Genomic DNA, 12,752 nt, shown 5'->3' on the forward strand with positions numbered 1-12,752 from the left:
TGCTGCAATGCAAAGGAGTTGCCTGGTTTAGTATTGTTAATGCTAAAATCTAAATATATATCCTTTATAGAGTGATGAATACAGTGCCTGGGATGGGTTAATGCATTGCCGGTTGCTGCTTCTTGGCCTGGATGGTTTTATAGAACACGCAAGGGCATTAAAAGGTTGTTTGTCTCCTGCCAAGACAGGTGAGTTCACTTCCTTATTGCACTATTGGTTCCTGGACTACAACACCCAGAATGCATCATTAGAGGAGGTAGAGGACAGAAGCAGGTCTGTTCAGCCAGGTGAGATGCAGTCGCAGGATGGTGTGTGACAGGTAAACAGGTGCTGGCGGACAAGGCTACAGGTAAGGAAGCTGGGACTGTTGGGAGGACTCTGGGTGGGGATTTAAATGTGGGAATACATTAGAGCTGTAATATACATTGTGCAGTTCCTTTACTGGGGATGTATATAATGTTCTTATTGTACTTTGCCATCACCTTTGCTATTGTCATAGAAGAGAGAGCAGAGGGAGTAGATTTGGCTATTACAGACGAAACATAATTGCATTAAGTTGGCAAATTAAGTAAATTAAAAAAAATAAAATGAATTAAAATTAAACTTGTGAGTTTCTTTTAAAGTATAATTTAATTTTGAAACAGCGATTGTATCGCTATGTTGGTTTGGGAATGAATAGAATGTGATAAACAGCACTGTATCAAATGAAATCTTAACTCCAAACTACAAGTCCCAGCATGACCTGGGCCTTGTAGCTCGAGAGATGTATTTGTCCCAACACTTTTCATGAAATAAAAACTTTTGCAAATGAATGTTACACCTTGTGATATGTCAGATCTGTTTTTAGTTTGAGTTTCGTGGCCTTTAGATGATTACCCAAAGGTTGTAGAACTGTAAGTCCCAGAATGCTCTGCCAGCCTTTAGCTGGAATTCCACCGGGCCTATCAAAGAGGTGACACTTTTATAAAGTGCTTCGGTTTGGGAATTTGAATGATCGGCAGGTACAGTATTTTTAAATATTGGCAAGTATAGAAATACTCATAAGATCGAGAATGTATTTCCCATTTATTGACTGGCAGATGTGGAACTGGTTTACAAGGGTTTAACCCTTTGCAAGCCCCGCATTCCACAGTAATGTCACACCTTTCTGGTGAACTGGTAGGATGAATATTTGTTTCCTGTGGAACGTCTCCATGACGGTTAACCTTTAAGCACCTGACCTGCCCCATTTATGTGCTGTGCAACGTAATGTTTTTTTTTAAATATATTGTTATTCTAATGAGAGTCTTAAACTTGCTACTTTTGTATCAGTGATTGTTGGAAAAATAAACGTGAAGGGAATATATAAAGTCTTTAATATTTTACAGAGGCCTATTCATGCAGGTTTTAGTGTCACTCACTCATAGGGTATCATTGCGTGGTCTCCTAATACAATGTTACACTTTCATTAGCAGCCAGTGTTTGATGTGCCTATTGTGTGTCATCCTTTTGATGTTTCTCTGCCTCTGGACACAAAGGGCGGAATACATTCAATACAGTTTAGTAAGGACGTACCCATGAAAAAAAAAGGTTTTGTTTTTGTTTTGTCCAGCCCTGACTCTGAATGGCAGAAAATTGTAGGTCAATCATGTGTATCTAGTAATAGAGAACATCTCAATGCATCACTGCTCATTACAAAAGGTCTTTAGTTATTTTACGTCTCTGAAGCTGACAACACGTCGGCCAAAAGGTTTTTTTTCCCCAATTGCCTCCTGTGCTCAGAGTGCCTCCTCACCTGGTGGTAGCACCCCAACTGAGCTGCAACATCATAATCCAGTGCCACGCCACCAGGCCATAAGGGACTGGGAGGAGCAGTAGGCGGCAGCTCCATATTTAAGAAGCTGCTCAGATGCTTCCACTACATGTCTGCGGCCTCTGCTCTGTGATTTAGGCATCCCCTAGCCATTGGCACCCTACGGAACCAGGTTCGTCTGATGGTAGTACCGACCCTGTACATATGAAGTCAAACCAGTCTCGGACCCAGCAGTTGACCAGTGACCACACACAAATCCAGATTGTACCACTGGCTGAATGGATTTCTGATTTACTATATGAAAATCAAGTTGGTCCTTTTTGGTTTTGGGGCCCAAACATAAGGTAGCCACCACTCTGTAATATAGGCAAGATAATTGGGAAATTATTGAGTATCACAGTGTGTGGAGGCCAAGTGGCATCAGGTGAGATGAATATCAGGCCAGAGGTTCTCAAACGTGGTCCTCAAGACACCCCAACAGTCCAGGTTTTAAGTTGATCCATGCTTGGCCACAGGTGAGATAATTAGCACCTCAGTCAATTTGATTTAACCATCTGTGCTGAGTAATGGATATCCCTAAAACCTGGACCGTTGGGATGCCTTGATGACCACGATTGAGAACCTCTGTATTAGGCATATATGTAAATATGATCTGTTTATTAAGATAGGCGAGTGTCCCAACCAGGAACGGTCTTTACATTTTTTTTCTCCATATTGCTTATCTGTAAATGTGGTCAGGACATTATCATCCTATGCGTGTGGATCCAGTGTGTCTGGGATGCAATTCAATCCCTTAGCCTGAACGCCAAATAACTGCATGCTTGAACCAGAATAATTTTGACGCATCGGTTCTGAAATTTAAATATCTAGAAAGTCAGAACCAGTTCGAGTCGGTTCACACAGTCAGGCTAACTTGTCATAATTTGGGCATATTTTCATTGTGAATGGCAAACATTGAATATGAATGGGGAACTGCGAACCAGTAGATTTGTAGTTTGAGATCATTAAAAAGAAAATACTTTTAGGTTAACTAGAATTATTATTTTGATTGTGATGGGGCCCCTTCAAAATGTTGCTATGGGGCCCACAAACTTCTAGTTGCGCCCCTGCAGCCTCCCTTTAAATACACATAAGTTATCACAGTTTCTGTCTGATCCCAGGTCCACGAGATGTCTCTTGGCTCCTAACCTGCAGATCTGTACACGCTCCATTCAGAGATTACCTGCCCATCGCTCACATAGAACATGTCCACAGCCGACCCTCCAGAAGATGACCCTTTTGATTTTCTATTTAAAATAATTCTAATTGGGGACTCCAATGTGGGGAAAACCTGCGTGGTGCACCGCTTCCAGTCTGGGGTCTTCAGCGACAAGCATCAGAACACCATCGGGGTGGATTTTACCGTGAGGTCCATGAATATTGATGGCAAAAAAGTAAAGGTAAGCCCCCTGTGTAATCTACACTCTTCCATAAAGATATCATATGTGCAGGGCAGTAGAGAGCCTGTCTGGGCCCAAGTACTTTTCAGGGGGTGTGGCCTAATCACAGGAGGCGTGGTCATGCACCCTTAGGAAAAAAAAATAAGATTTTACTCACCGGTAAATCTATTTCTCGTAGTCCGTAGTGGATGCTGGGGACTCCGTAAGGACCATGGGAATAGACGGCTCCGCAGGAGACTGGGCACATCTAAGAAAGATTTAGGACTATCTGGTGTGCACTGGCTCCTCCCCCTATGACCCTCCTCCAAGCCTCAGTTAGGAACTGTGCCCGGAAGAGCTGACACAATAAGGAATGATTTTTGAATCCCGGGTAAGACTCAGACCAGCCACACCAATTACACCATATAACACGTGATAGGAACCCCGGTTAACAGTATGATAACAAAATGGAGCCTCTGAAGAGATGGCTCACAACAAAAACCCGATTTTTGTAACAATAACTATGTACAGGTATTGCAGACAATCCGCACTTGGGATGGGCGCCCAGCATCCACTACGGACTACGAGAAATAGATTTACCGGTGAGTAAAATCTTATTTTCTCTGACGTCCTAGTGGATGCTGGGGACTCCGTAAGGACCATGGGGATTATACCAAAGCTCCCAAACGGGCGGGAGAGTGCGGATGACTCTGCAGCACCGAATGAGAGAACTCCAGGTCCTCCTCAGCCAGGGTATCAAATTTGTAGAATTTTGCAAACGTGTTTGCCCCCGACCAAGTAGCTGCTCGGCAAAGTTGTAAAGCCGAGACCCCTCGGGCAGCCGCCCAAGATGAGCCCACCTTCCGTGTGGAATGGGCTTTTACAGATTTAGGCTGCGGTAAGCCTACCGCAGAATGCGCCAGCTGAATAGTGCTACAAATCCAGCGCGCAATAGACTGCTTAGAAGCAGGAGCACCCAGCTTGTTGGGTGCATACAGGATAAACAGCGAGTCAGTCTTTCTGACTCCAGCCGTCCTGGAAATATAAATTTTTAGGGCCCTGACTACGTCCAGCAACTTGGAATCCTCCAAGTCCCTAGTAGCCGCAGGCACCACAATAGGTTGGTTCAAGTGAAAAGCTGAGACCACCTTTGGGAGAAACTGAGGACGAGTCCTCAATTCTGCCCTATCCATATGGAAAATCAGATAAGGGCTTTTACAAGACAAAGCCGCCAATTCTGAAACCCGCCTGGCCGACGCCAAGGCCAACAGCATGACCACTTTCCACGTGAGATATTTTAAATCCACAGTCTTAAGTGGTTCGAACCAATGTGATTTCAGGAATGCCAAAACCACATTGAGATCCCAAGGTGCCACTGGGGGCACAAAAGGAGGCTGAATATGCAGTACTCCTTTGACAAAAGTCTGAACTTCGGGCAGAGAAGCCAGTTCTTTTTGGAAGAAAATCGACAGAGCCGAAATCTGGACCTTTATGGACCCCAATTTGAGGCCCAACGTCACCCCTGCTTGCAGGAAGTGCAGGAATCGACCCAGTTGAAATTCCTCCGTCGGGGCCTTCATGGCCTCACACCAAGCAACATATTTTCGCCAAATGCGGTGATAATGTCTTGCGGTGACATCCTTCCTGGGTTTGATCAGGGTAGGGATGACTTCCTCCGGAATACCCTTTTCCTTCAGGATCCGGTGTTCAACCGCCATGCCGTCAAACGCAGCCGCGGTAAGTCTTGGAATAGACAGGGTCCCTGCCGCAGCAGGTCTTGTCTGAGCGGCAGAGGCCAAGGGTCCTCTGTAAGCATCTCTTGAAGTTCTGGGTACCAAGCTCTTCTTGGCCAATCCGGAACCACGAGTATGGTTTTCACTCCTCGCCTTCTTATTATTCTCAGTACCTTGGGTATGAGAGGTAGAGGAGGAAACACATAAACCGACTGGTACACCCATGGTGTCACTAGAGCGTCCACCGCTATCGCCTGAGGGTCTCTTGACCGGGCGCAATATCTTTTCAACTTCTTGTTGAGGAGGGACGCCATCATGTCTACCTGTGGTTTTTCCCACCGGTTGACCAGCATTTGGAAGACTTCTGGATGAAGTCCCCATTCTCCCGGGTGGAGGTCGTGTCTGCTGAGGAAGTCTGCTTCCCAGTTGTCCACTCCCGGAATGAACACTGCCGTCAGTGCTAACACATGATTCTCTGCCCATCTGAGAATCCTTGTGGCTTCTGCCATCGCCATCCTGCTTCTCGTGCCGCCCTGTCTGTTTACATGGGCGACCGCCGTGATGTTGTCTGACTGGATCAGTACCGGCTGGTTTTGAAGCAGGGGTCTTGCCTGGCTTAGGGCATTGTAAATGGCCCTTAGCTCCAGGATATTTATGTGAAGAGAAATCTCCTGATTTGACCACAGTCCTTGGAAATTTCTTCCCTTTGTGACTGCCCCCCAGCCCCGAAGGCTGGCATCCGTGGTCACCAGGACCCAGTCCTGTATTCCGAATCTGCGGCCCTCTAGTAGATGAGCCCTCTGCAGCCACCACAGCAGCGACACCCTGGTTCTGACCGATAGGGTTATCCGCTGTTGCATCTGGAGATGGGACCCGGACCATTTGTCCAACAGGTCCCACTGGAACGTCCTTGCGTGGAACCTTCCGAATGGAATTGCTTCGTACGAAGCTACCATTTTTCCCAGGACTCGTGTGCATTGATGTACCGACACTTTTCCTGGTTTTAGAATGTCTCTGACCAGAGATGACAATTCCTCGGCTTTTTCCAGTGGAAGAAACACTCTTTTCTGGTCTGTGTCCAGAATCATTCCCAGGAACAGAAGACGTGTCGTCGGGACCAGCTGTGACTTTGGAATGTTTAGAATCCAGCCGTGCTGTTGTAGCACTTCCTGAGAAAGTGCCACCCCCACTATCAACTGTTCTTTGAACCTCGCCTTTATCAGGAGATCGTCCAAGTACGGGATAATTAAAACTCCCTTCTTGCGAAGGAGTATCATCATTTCGGCCATTACCTTGGTAAAGACCCTCGGTGCCGTGGATAACCCGAACGGCAGCGTCTGGAACTGATAGTGACAGTCCTGTACCACAAATCTGAGGTACTCCTGGTGCGGAGGGTAAATGGGGACATGCAGGTACGCATCCTTGATGTCCAGGGATACCATGTAATCCCCCTCCTCCAGGCTCGCAATAACCGCCCTGAGCGATTCCATCTTGAACTTGAACCTTTTGATATAAGTGTTCAAGGTTTTTAAATTTAAGATGGGTCTCACCGAACCGTCCGGTTTCGGTACCACAAACATTGTGGAGTAGTAACCCTTTCCTTGCTGAAGGAGGGGTACCTTGACGATCACTTTCTGTGAATACAGTTTTTGAATAGCCACCAACACTGCCTCCCTGGCAGAGGGAGTTGCCGGCAAGGCAGATTTTAGGAAACGGCGGGGGGAGACGTCTCGAATTCCAGCCTGTACCCCTGAGATACTACTTGAAGGACCCAGGGATCCACTTGTGAGAGAGCCCACTGTGTGCTGAAAAACCTGAGACGTGCCCCCACCGTTCCCGATTCCGCCTGAGCAGCCCCAGCGTCATGCTGTGGACTTACCGGACGCAGGGGAGGACTTCTGCTCCTGGGAACTAGCTGTGTGTTGCAGCTTTTTCCCCCTTCCTCTGCCCCTCGGCAGAAAGGATGAGCCTCTAGCCCGCTTGTTTTTCTGGGGCCGAAAGGACTGTACCTGATAATACGGTGCTTTCTTTTGCTGTGGGGTAGCCTGTGGCAAAAAAGTCGATTTCCCAGCAGTAGCTGTGGAAACGAGGTCTGAAAGACCTTCCCCAAAAAGTTCCGCCCCTTTATAGGGTAAAACTTCCATGTGCCGCTTGGAGTCGGCATCACCTGACCATTGCCTAGTCCATAACCCCCGTCTGGCGGCAATGGACATAGCACTTATTTTTGATGCCAGCCGGCAAATATCCCTCTGTGCATCACGCATGTATAAAACCGCGTCTTTTATATGGTCAATCGTTAGCAAAATATTGTCCCTATCCATGGTATCAATGTTTTCCGACAGGGAGTCTGACCACGCAGCAGCAGCACTGCACATCCAAGCTGATGCAATAGCGGGTCTCAATATAATGCCAGTGTGTGTGTATATAGCTTTTAGGGTACTTTCCAGCTTTCTATCAGCAGGTTCTTTTAGGGCGGCCGTATCCGGAGACGGTAGTGCCACCTTCTTTGATAAGCGTGTCAATGCTTTATCTACCCTAGGGGGTGTTTCCCAGCGTGACCTATCCTCTGGCGGGAAAGGGTACGCAGCCATTAACCGTTTAGAAATGATCAATTTCTTATCTGGGGAAGTCCAGGCTTCCTCACACACCTCATTTAATTCCTCAGATGCAGAAAAAACTACTGGTAGTTTTTTCTCACCAAACACAATACCCTTTTTTGTGGTACCTGGGGTATCATCAGAAATGTGTAAAACATTTTTCATAGCCTCAATCATATAACGGGTGGATCTATTGGAGGGTACACTCGTCTCATCATCGTCGACACTGGAGTCGGTATCCGTGTCGACATCTGTATCTGTCATCTGAGGTAGCGGGCGTTTTATAGCCCCTGATGACATTTGAGACGCTTGGACAGGCACAAGCTGAGTAGCCGGCTATCCTATGTCGTCAAACCTTTTATGTAAGGAGCTGACACTGTCACGTAATTCCTTCCATAAGTCCATCCACACTAGTGTCGACCCCGCAGGGGGTGACATCACATTCACAGGCATTTGCTCCGCCTCCACATCATTATCCTCATCATACATGTCGACACAGCAGTACCGACACACAGCAGACACACAGGGAATGCTCTTACAGAGGACAGGACCCCACAAAGCCCTTTGGGGAGACAGAGGGAGAGTATGCCAGCACACACCAGGGCGCTATATAACACAGGGATATCACTATACAGAGTGTTTTCCCCTATAGCTGCCTATAATATATATATATACTGCGCCTAAATTGTGCCCCCCCTCTCTTTTTTACCCTTCCTGTAGTGCAGGACTGCAGGGGAGAGCCAGGGAGCTTCCTTCCAGCGAAGCTGTGAGGGAATAATGGCGCCAGTGTGCAGAGGGAGTTGGCTCCGCCCCTTTTTCGGCGGGCTTTCTCCCGCTATTTTATCGTTTCTGGCAGGGGTTAATATACACCTATATAGCCTCTGGGGCTATATATGGTGTTAGTTTTGCCAGCCAAGGTGTTATTATTGCTGCTCAGGGCGCCCCCCCCCAGCGCCCTGCACCCATCAGTGACCGCAGTGTGTGGTGTGCATGAGGAGCAATGGCGCACAGCTGCAGTGCTGTGCGCTACCTTGGAGAAGACAGAAGTCTTCAGCCGCCGATTTTCCGGACCACCTTCTTGTTTCTGGCTCTGTAAGGGGGACGGCGGCGCGGCTCCGGGAACGGACGACGAGGTCGGGTCCTGTGTTCGATCCCTCTGGAGCTAATGGTGTCCAGTAGCCTAAGAAGCCCAAGCTACCACCACTTAGGTAGGTTCGCTTCTTCTCCCCTTAGTCCCTCGTTGCAGTGAGCCTGTTGCCAGCAGGACTCACTGAAAATAAAAAACCTAAACTATACTTTCTTCTAGGAGCTCAGGAAAGCCCCTAGTGTGCATCCAGCTCAGCCGGGCACAGAAATCTAACTGAGGCTTGGAGGAGGGTCATAGGGGGAGGAGCCAGTGCACACCAGATAGTCCTAAATCTTTCTTAGATGTGCCCAGTCTCCTGCGGAGCCGTCTATTCCCCATGGTCCTTACGGAGTCCCCAGCATCCACTAGGACGTCAGAGAAATGGTATTTTAAGAGCCTTCATGGCCACACTGCAGCCCAGCACACAGAGAAGAGCTGCAGCTTCTGCTGACAGGTAAGGAGGAGGGGGCCCAGGGCCCCTCCATCAGGTCTGGGCCCGGGTAATATGAACCCTCTCTCCCCCTCTCTTGGCACTACTGCATTTGTGGGGCCTGATTCAAAGGTAGACGCAGGGCCGGTTCTGGGGCTCTGTGCGTCCTGTGCGGCAATAGGGGGCGTGGCTTCGTACAGGGGGCGTGGTCATTTACGCCCCCTGTACAGACTACTGTAGCGCTCTGAAATGTGCGGTGCGCGATGATGTCATCGCGCACCGCACAGCAAAGGTCCTCTCCACGAAGGGAAACTAGACGCGTAGCATCTAGTTCCCTTCGTGGAGAGGACCTTTGCTGTGTGGTACGCGCTGACGTCATCGCGCACCGCACAGTAAAGGACCTCTCCACGAAGGGAAACTAGACGCATCGCGTCTAGTTTCCCTTCACAGCTGCCAGCGGCAGCGGGGGGCACAGCAGCAGCGGATCTTGCCCTGGTGCGGCGCCCTCCGGATGGCGCCCTGCGGGAGGCGGCGCCCCGGGCAAAAATCCTGCTTGCCCGTGGCAAGATCCGCTACTGGGTAGATGCAGACATGGCTGCTGTCTGTGGCTTTTGGCGGTCGCCCGCCTGCGACTTTATGCAGTTGCCGCTTCATGATCTCATCGTGCTGGCCACGTCCCCTCTGTAGATTGTCCATGTCAGCTGCAGCAGTGCACTATTGTGCGTGGACTGCTAGGGAAAATGTAACACTTTTCCACAAATCCCTTTACAGTCCCCGCAGACACAGAGAAAATCTAACATTTCTATAAAAGTGGGTTTTGCTTGAACAATAGCATCTAGGTCAGGCTGGGATGTGTAGTTCCACAACAGCTTGGAAGCCATAGTTTGCCTACCTTGAAGCCTATGTTATAGTAGTGTAACAGTATGTCAAAGTAACTCGGCGGTTTCCCACAGGTACAAGTTTGGGACACGGCCGGCCAGGAGAGGTTCCGTACCATCACACAGAGTTACTACCGCAGTGCGCATGGAGCCATCATAGCCTATGACATCACACGCCGCCATACGTTTGAGTCCGTCCCTCACTGGATCCACGAAGTGGAAAAATACGGAGCAGCCAACTTGATGTTGATGCTAATTGGTAGGTGGGGTATCTCACACCGTAGGTCCAACATCTACCCATCGATCGTACTTCACATATTAGCTGTTTATCTTTATAAAACTGTTTTCATTATTGAAGCATAAACTCAATAATCATGTGTACTTTACTGTGGTGTAATTGTCACAATAATAATAATAATAATAATAATAATAATAAAGATATTTATAAAAGAAAGAACAAATGATAAAAAAAATCAACTAAAAATAGATCCGACTATTGCAAAACAAAAAGGGAAGGGAAGAGCCACAACCACGATGATCCGGGGTGTGGTTCGTTGGATCGACAGTAACTAGGTCGACCGCTATTGGTCGACTGTGACTAGGTCGACACATGAAATATGTTGACCCGGCCATTAGGTCGACATGGATAAGGTCAACATGGAAAAAGTTGACATGAGGGGGTTTTTTGTGTCGTTTTCTTCGTGAAGTGACCGGGAACCCCAATTAGTGCACTGTGTCCTCCCGCAGGTACAATGGGTCGACACATGAAAAGGTCGACATGTGAAATTGATGACAAAAAAAGGTCCATGTCGACCTTATGCATGTTGACCATTAGTGGTCGACCTACGCCTACGTGTTGTCGATCTAAAGACAGGACACCATGATCTATACGGGTGTGGATCATTAGATCGACAGTGTCTAGGTCGACAATGTTTAGGTCGACCACTATAGGTCGACAGGCACTATGTCGACAGGGTTGGAATGTCGACAGGGTTTCTAGGTCGACATGTGCTAGATCGACAGGTCAAAAGGTCGACATGAGGTTTTTGTGGGGGTTTTGTTGTTGTTTTCTTCGTAGAGTGACATAGAATCCCAATTAGTGCACCGTGTCCCCTCGCATGGCTCGCTTTGCTCCCCATGCTTCGGGCAAGATTACCGTTCCAATCATAGTCCACGTGGATCGTTAAGTATGAAAAAGTAAAAAAAAAGAAAAAAATGTGAAAAACTCATGTCGACCTTTTGACCTAGCACATGTCGACCTAGAAACCCTGTCGACCTTCCAACCCTGTCGACCTAGTGACTGTCAACCTATAGTGGTCGACCTAAACATTGTCGACCTAGACCGTGTCGATCTTCAGACCGGATCCCGATCTATACACACTTGTATATGAACAAGCTGTTTCAAATTGGTGTGCATTTTGAATCAGGGTTTGAAATTCCTTTTTTTACTATTTTAAGCCCCAATTAGGCTGCAAATAACAGTGAAAGGAACGTCCCTGGCCTTGTCCGAAGCCGCACAAATATTTCCAATTGCCAATGTCTTGCAATATCTATATACCTGTACTTGGTGTAAGTGGCAATTTGAAAATGGAGATACCTTATGGCCAGCTGCTAATTTGTCCAGGCCACAGCTTAAATAAAAAAATATAACAATGAATAACAAAAGATAACCCCTTCTGGATGGTACAGGTCAAACTGGCGTCTCTGCATTGTGTTTATTAAGACTCCTTCCACCGCTACAACCTATATGCTCTCCTTTTGCCTTTCTCTGTTTATAGGTAACAAGTCAGACCTGGTTGAGAAGCGTCAGATCCTGTTTGAAGAGGCCTGCACGCTCGCAGAGAAGCATGGCCTGTTGGCGGTCTTAGAAACCTCAGCTAAAGAGTCCTGCAACATCGATGAAGTTTTCCTCCTGATGGCTAAAGAACTCATTGCTCGGAACACCCTCCACTTCCACAAGGACGTTCCTCGAACCAGCTTTGTCCTGGACTCTCAGCCCATTGTGGTGGCAAAGGAGCCGGATAAAAACTGTATGTGTGGATAGTTGGGGGCATTTGGGCAATGCTGGCCCCCAGCCATTATTTGATGAGTCATGTTTACCTTTCTGAATGATGCCAATGGCTCTTCTCACAACTTGGGCATGTATCTATCAACCACAGGAAGCCCTTCCAAATGTTCAGAAAAAGCGGTCCTTCTCCGCTACTGGGTTAGACTTTAGGAGTATAGCTTAGCTATGCACGAACAACAACTCCTGCAATGATCACAAGATCCTGGTAAATGTAGTTCCCCAACAGCTTGTACTCTAAAAGGTGCTTATTGAGATTATCTAAAAGAAAATGTAACCTAAATTGTTTATGTTTCCAAATATCAATGGATAGTTTTATAAAAAAAATAATAATAATGATACAGGAATTCACCTAGTTTCTGTGATGATCCTGGTAAGTCTGCTCACAGAGCTCATCGTTTAGTAGAGCTGCTATAGTTTCTATTCCCTTTTCCACAATTGTCTCATCTGTTCTTGGAGTTCTCCTCTCAGTTTTACTGATGTTTTACTTGGAGCTCTCCTGTCAGTCTTACTTATGTTCTACTTGGAGCTCTCCTGTCAGTCTTATTGAGTGTCTACCAGTCCTGGGGTTCTCCTGTCAGTCTTACTGATGTTCTACTTGGAACTCTCCTGTCAATCATATTGATGTTCTACTTGGAGCTCTCCTGTCAGTCTTACTGAGTGTCTACCTGTCCTGGGGTTCTCCTGTCAGTCTTGCTGATGTTCTACTTGGA

At 47.4% G+C, this 12,752-nt stretch overlaps 1 protein-coding gene across 1 annotated transcript; it reads left to right on the forward strand.

The window, feature by feature from the left end:
- The first annotated feature begins 258 nt into the window (after positions 1–258).
- On the forward strand, positions 259–12,378 carry RAB19 (RAB19, member RAS oncogene family). Its single transcript, XM_063930597.1, has 4 exons — positions 259–349; positions 2,953–3,231; positions 10,050–10,233; positions 11,753–12,378. Exons 2-4 carry the CDS (start codon positions 3,037–3,039, stop codon positions 12,016–12,018), a joined length of 645 nt encoding a protein of 214 aa, XP_063786667.1. The 5' UTR covers positions 259–349; positions 2,953–3,036; the 3' UTR covers positions 12,019–12,378.
- Positions 12,379–12,752: the final 374 nt, after the last annotated feature.

Source organism: Pseudophryne corroboree, chromosome 6, assembly GCF_028390025.1.
Source record: "Pseudophryne corroboree isolate aPseCor3 chromosome 6, aPseCor3.hap2, whole genome shotgun sequence".
Classification (NCBI taxonomy): domain Eukaryota; kingdom Metazoa; phylum Chordata; class Amphibia; order Anura; family Myobatrachidae; genus Pseudophryne; species Pseudophryne corroboree.

Excerpts from the sequence above, each read along its gene's own strand:
- RAB19 (XM_063930597.1), top strand. The coding sequence starts at position 3,037 with ATGTCCACAGCCGACCCTCCAGAAGATGACCCTTTTGATTTTCTATTT. Across the intron at positions 3,232-10,049 it reads TTGATGGCAAAAAAGTAAAG|GTACAAGTTTGGGACACGGC; the intron begins GTAAGCCCCCTG and ends GGTTTCCCACAG. Across the intron at positions 10,234-11,752 it reads CTTGATGTTGATGCTAATTG|GTAACAAGTCAGACCTGGTT; the intron begins GTAGGTGGGGTA and ends CTCTGTTTATAG.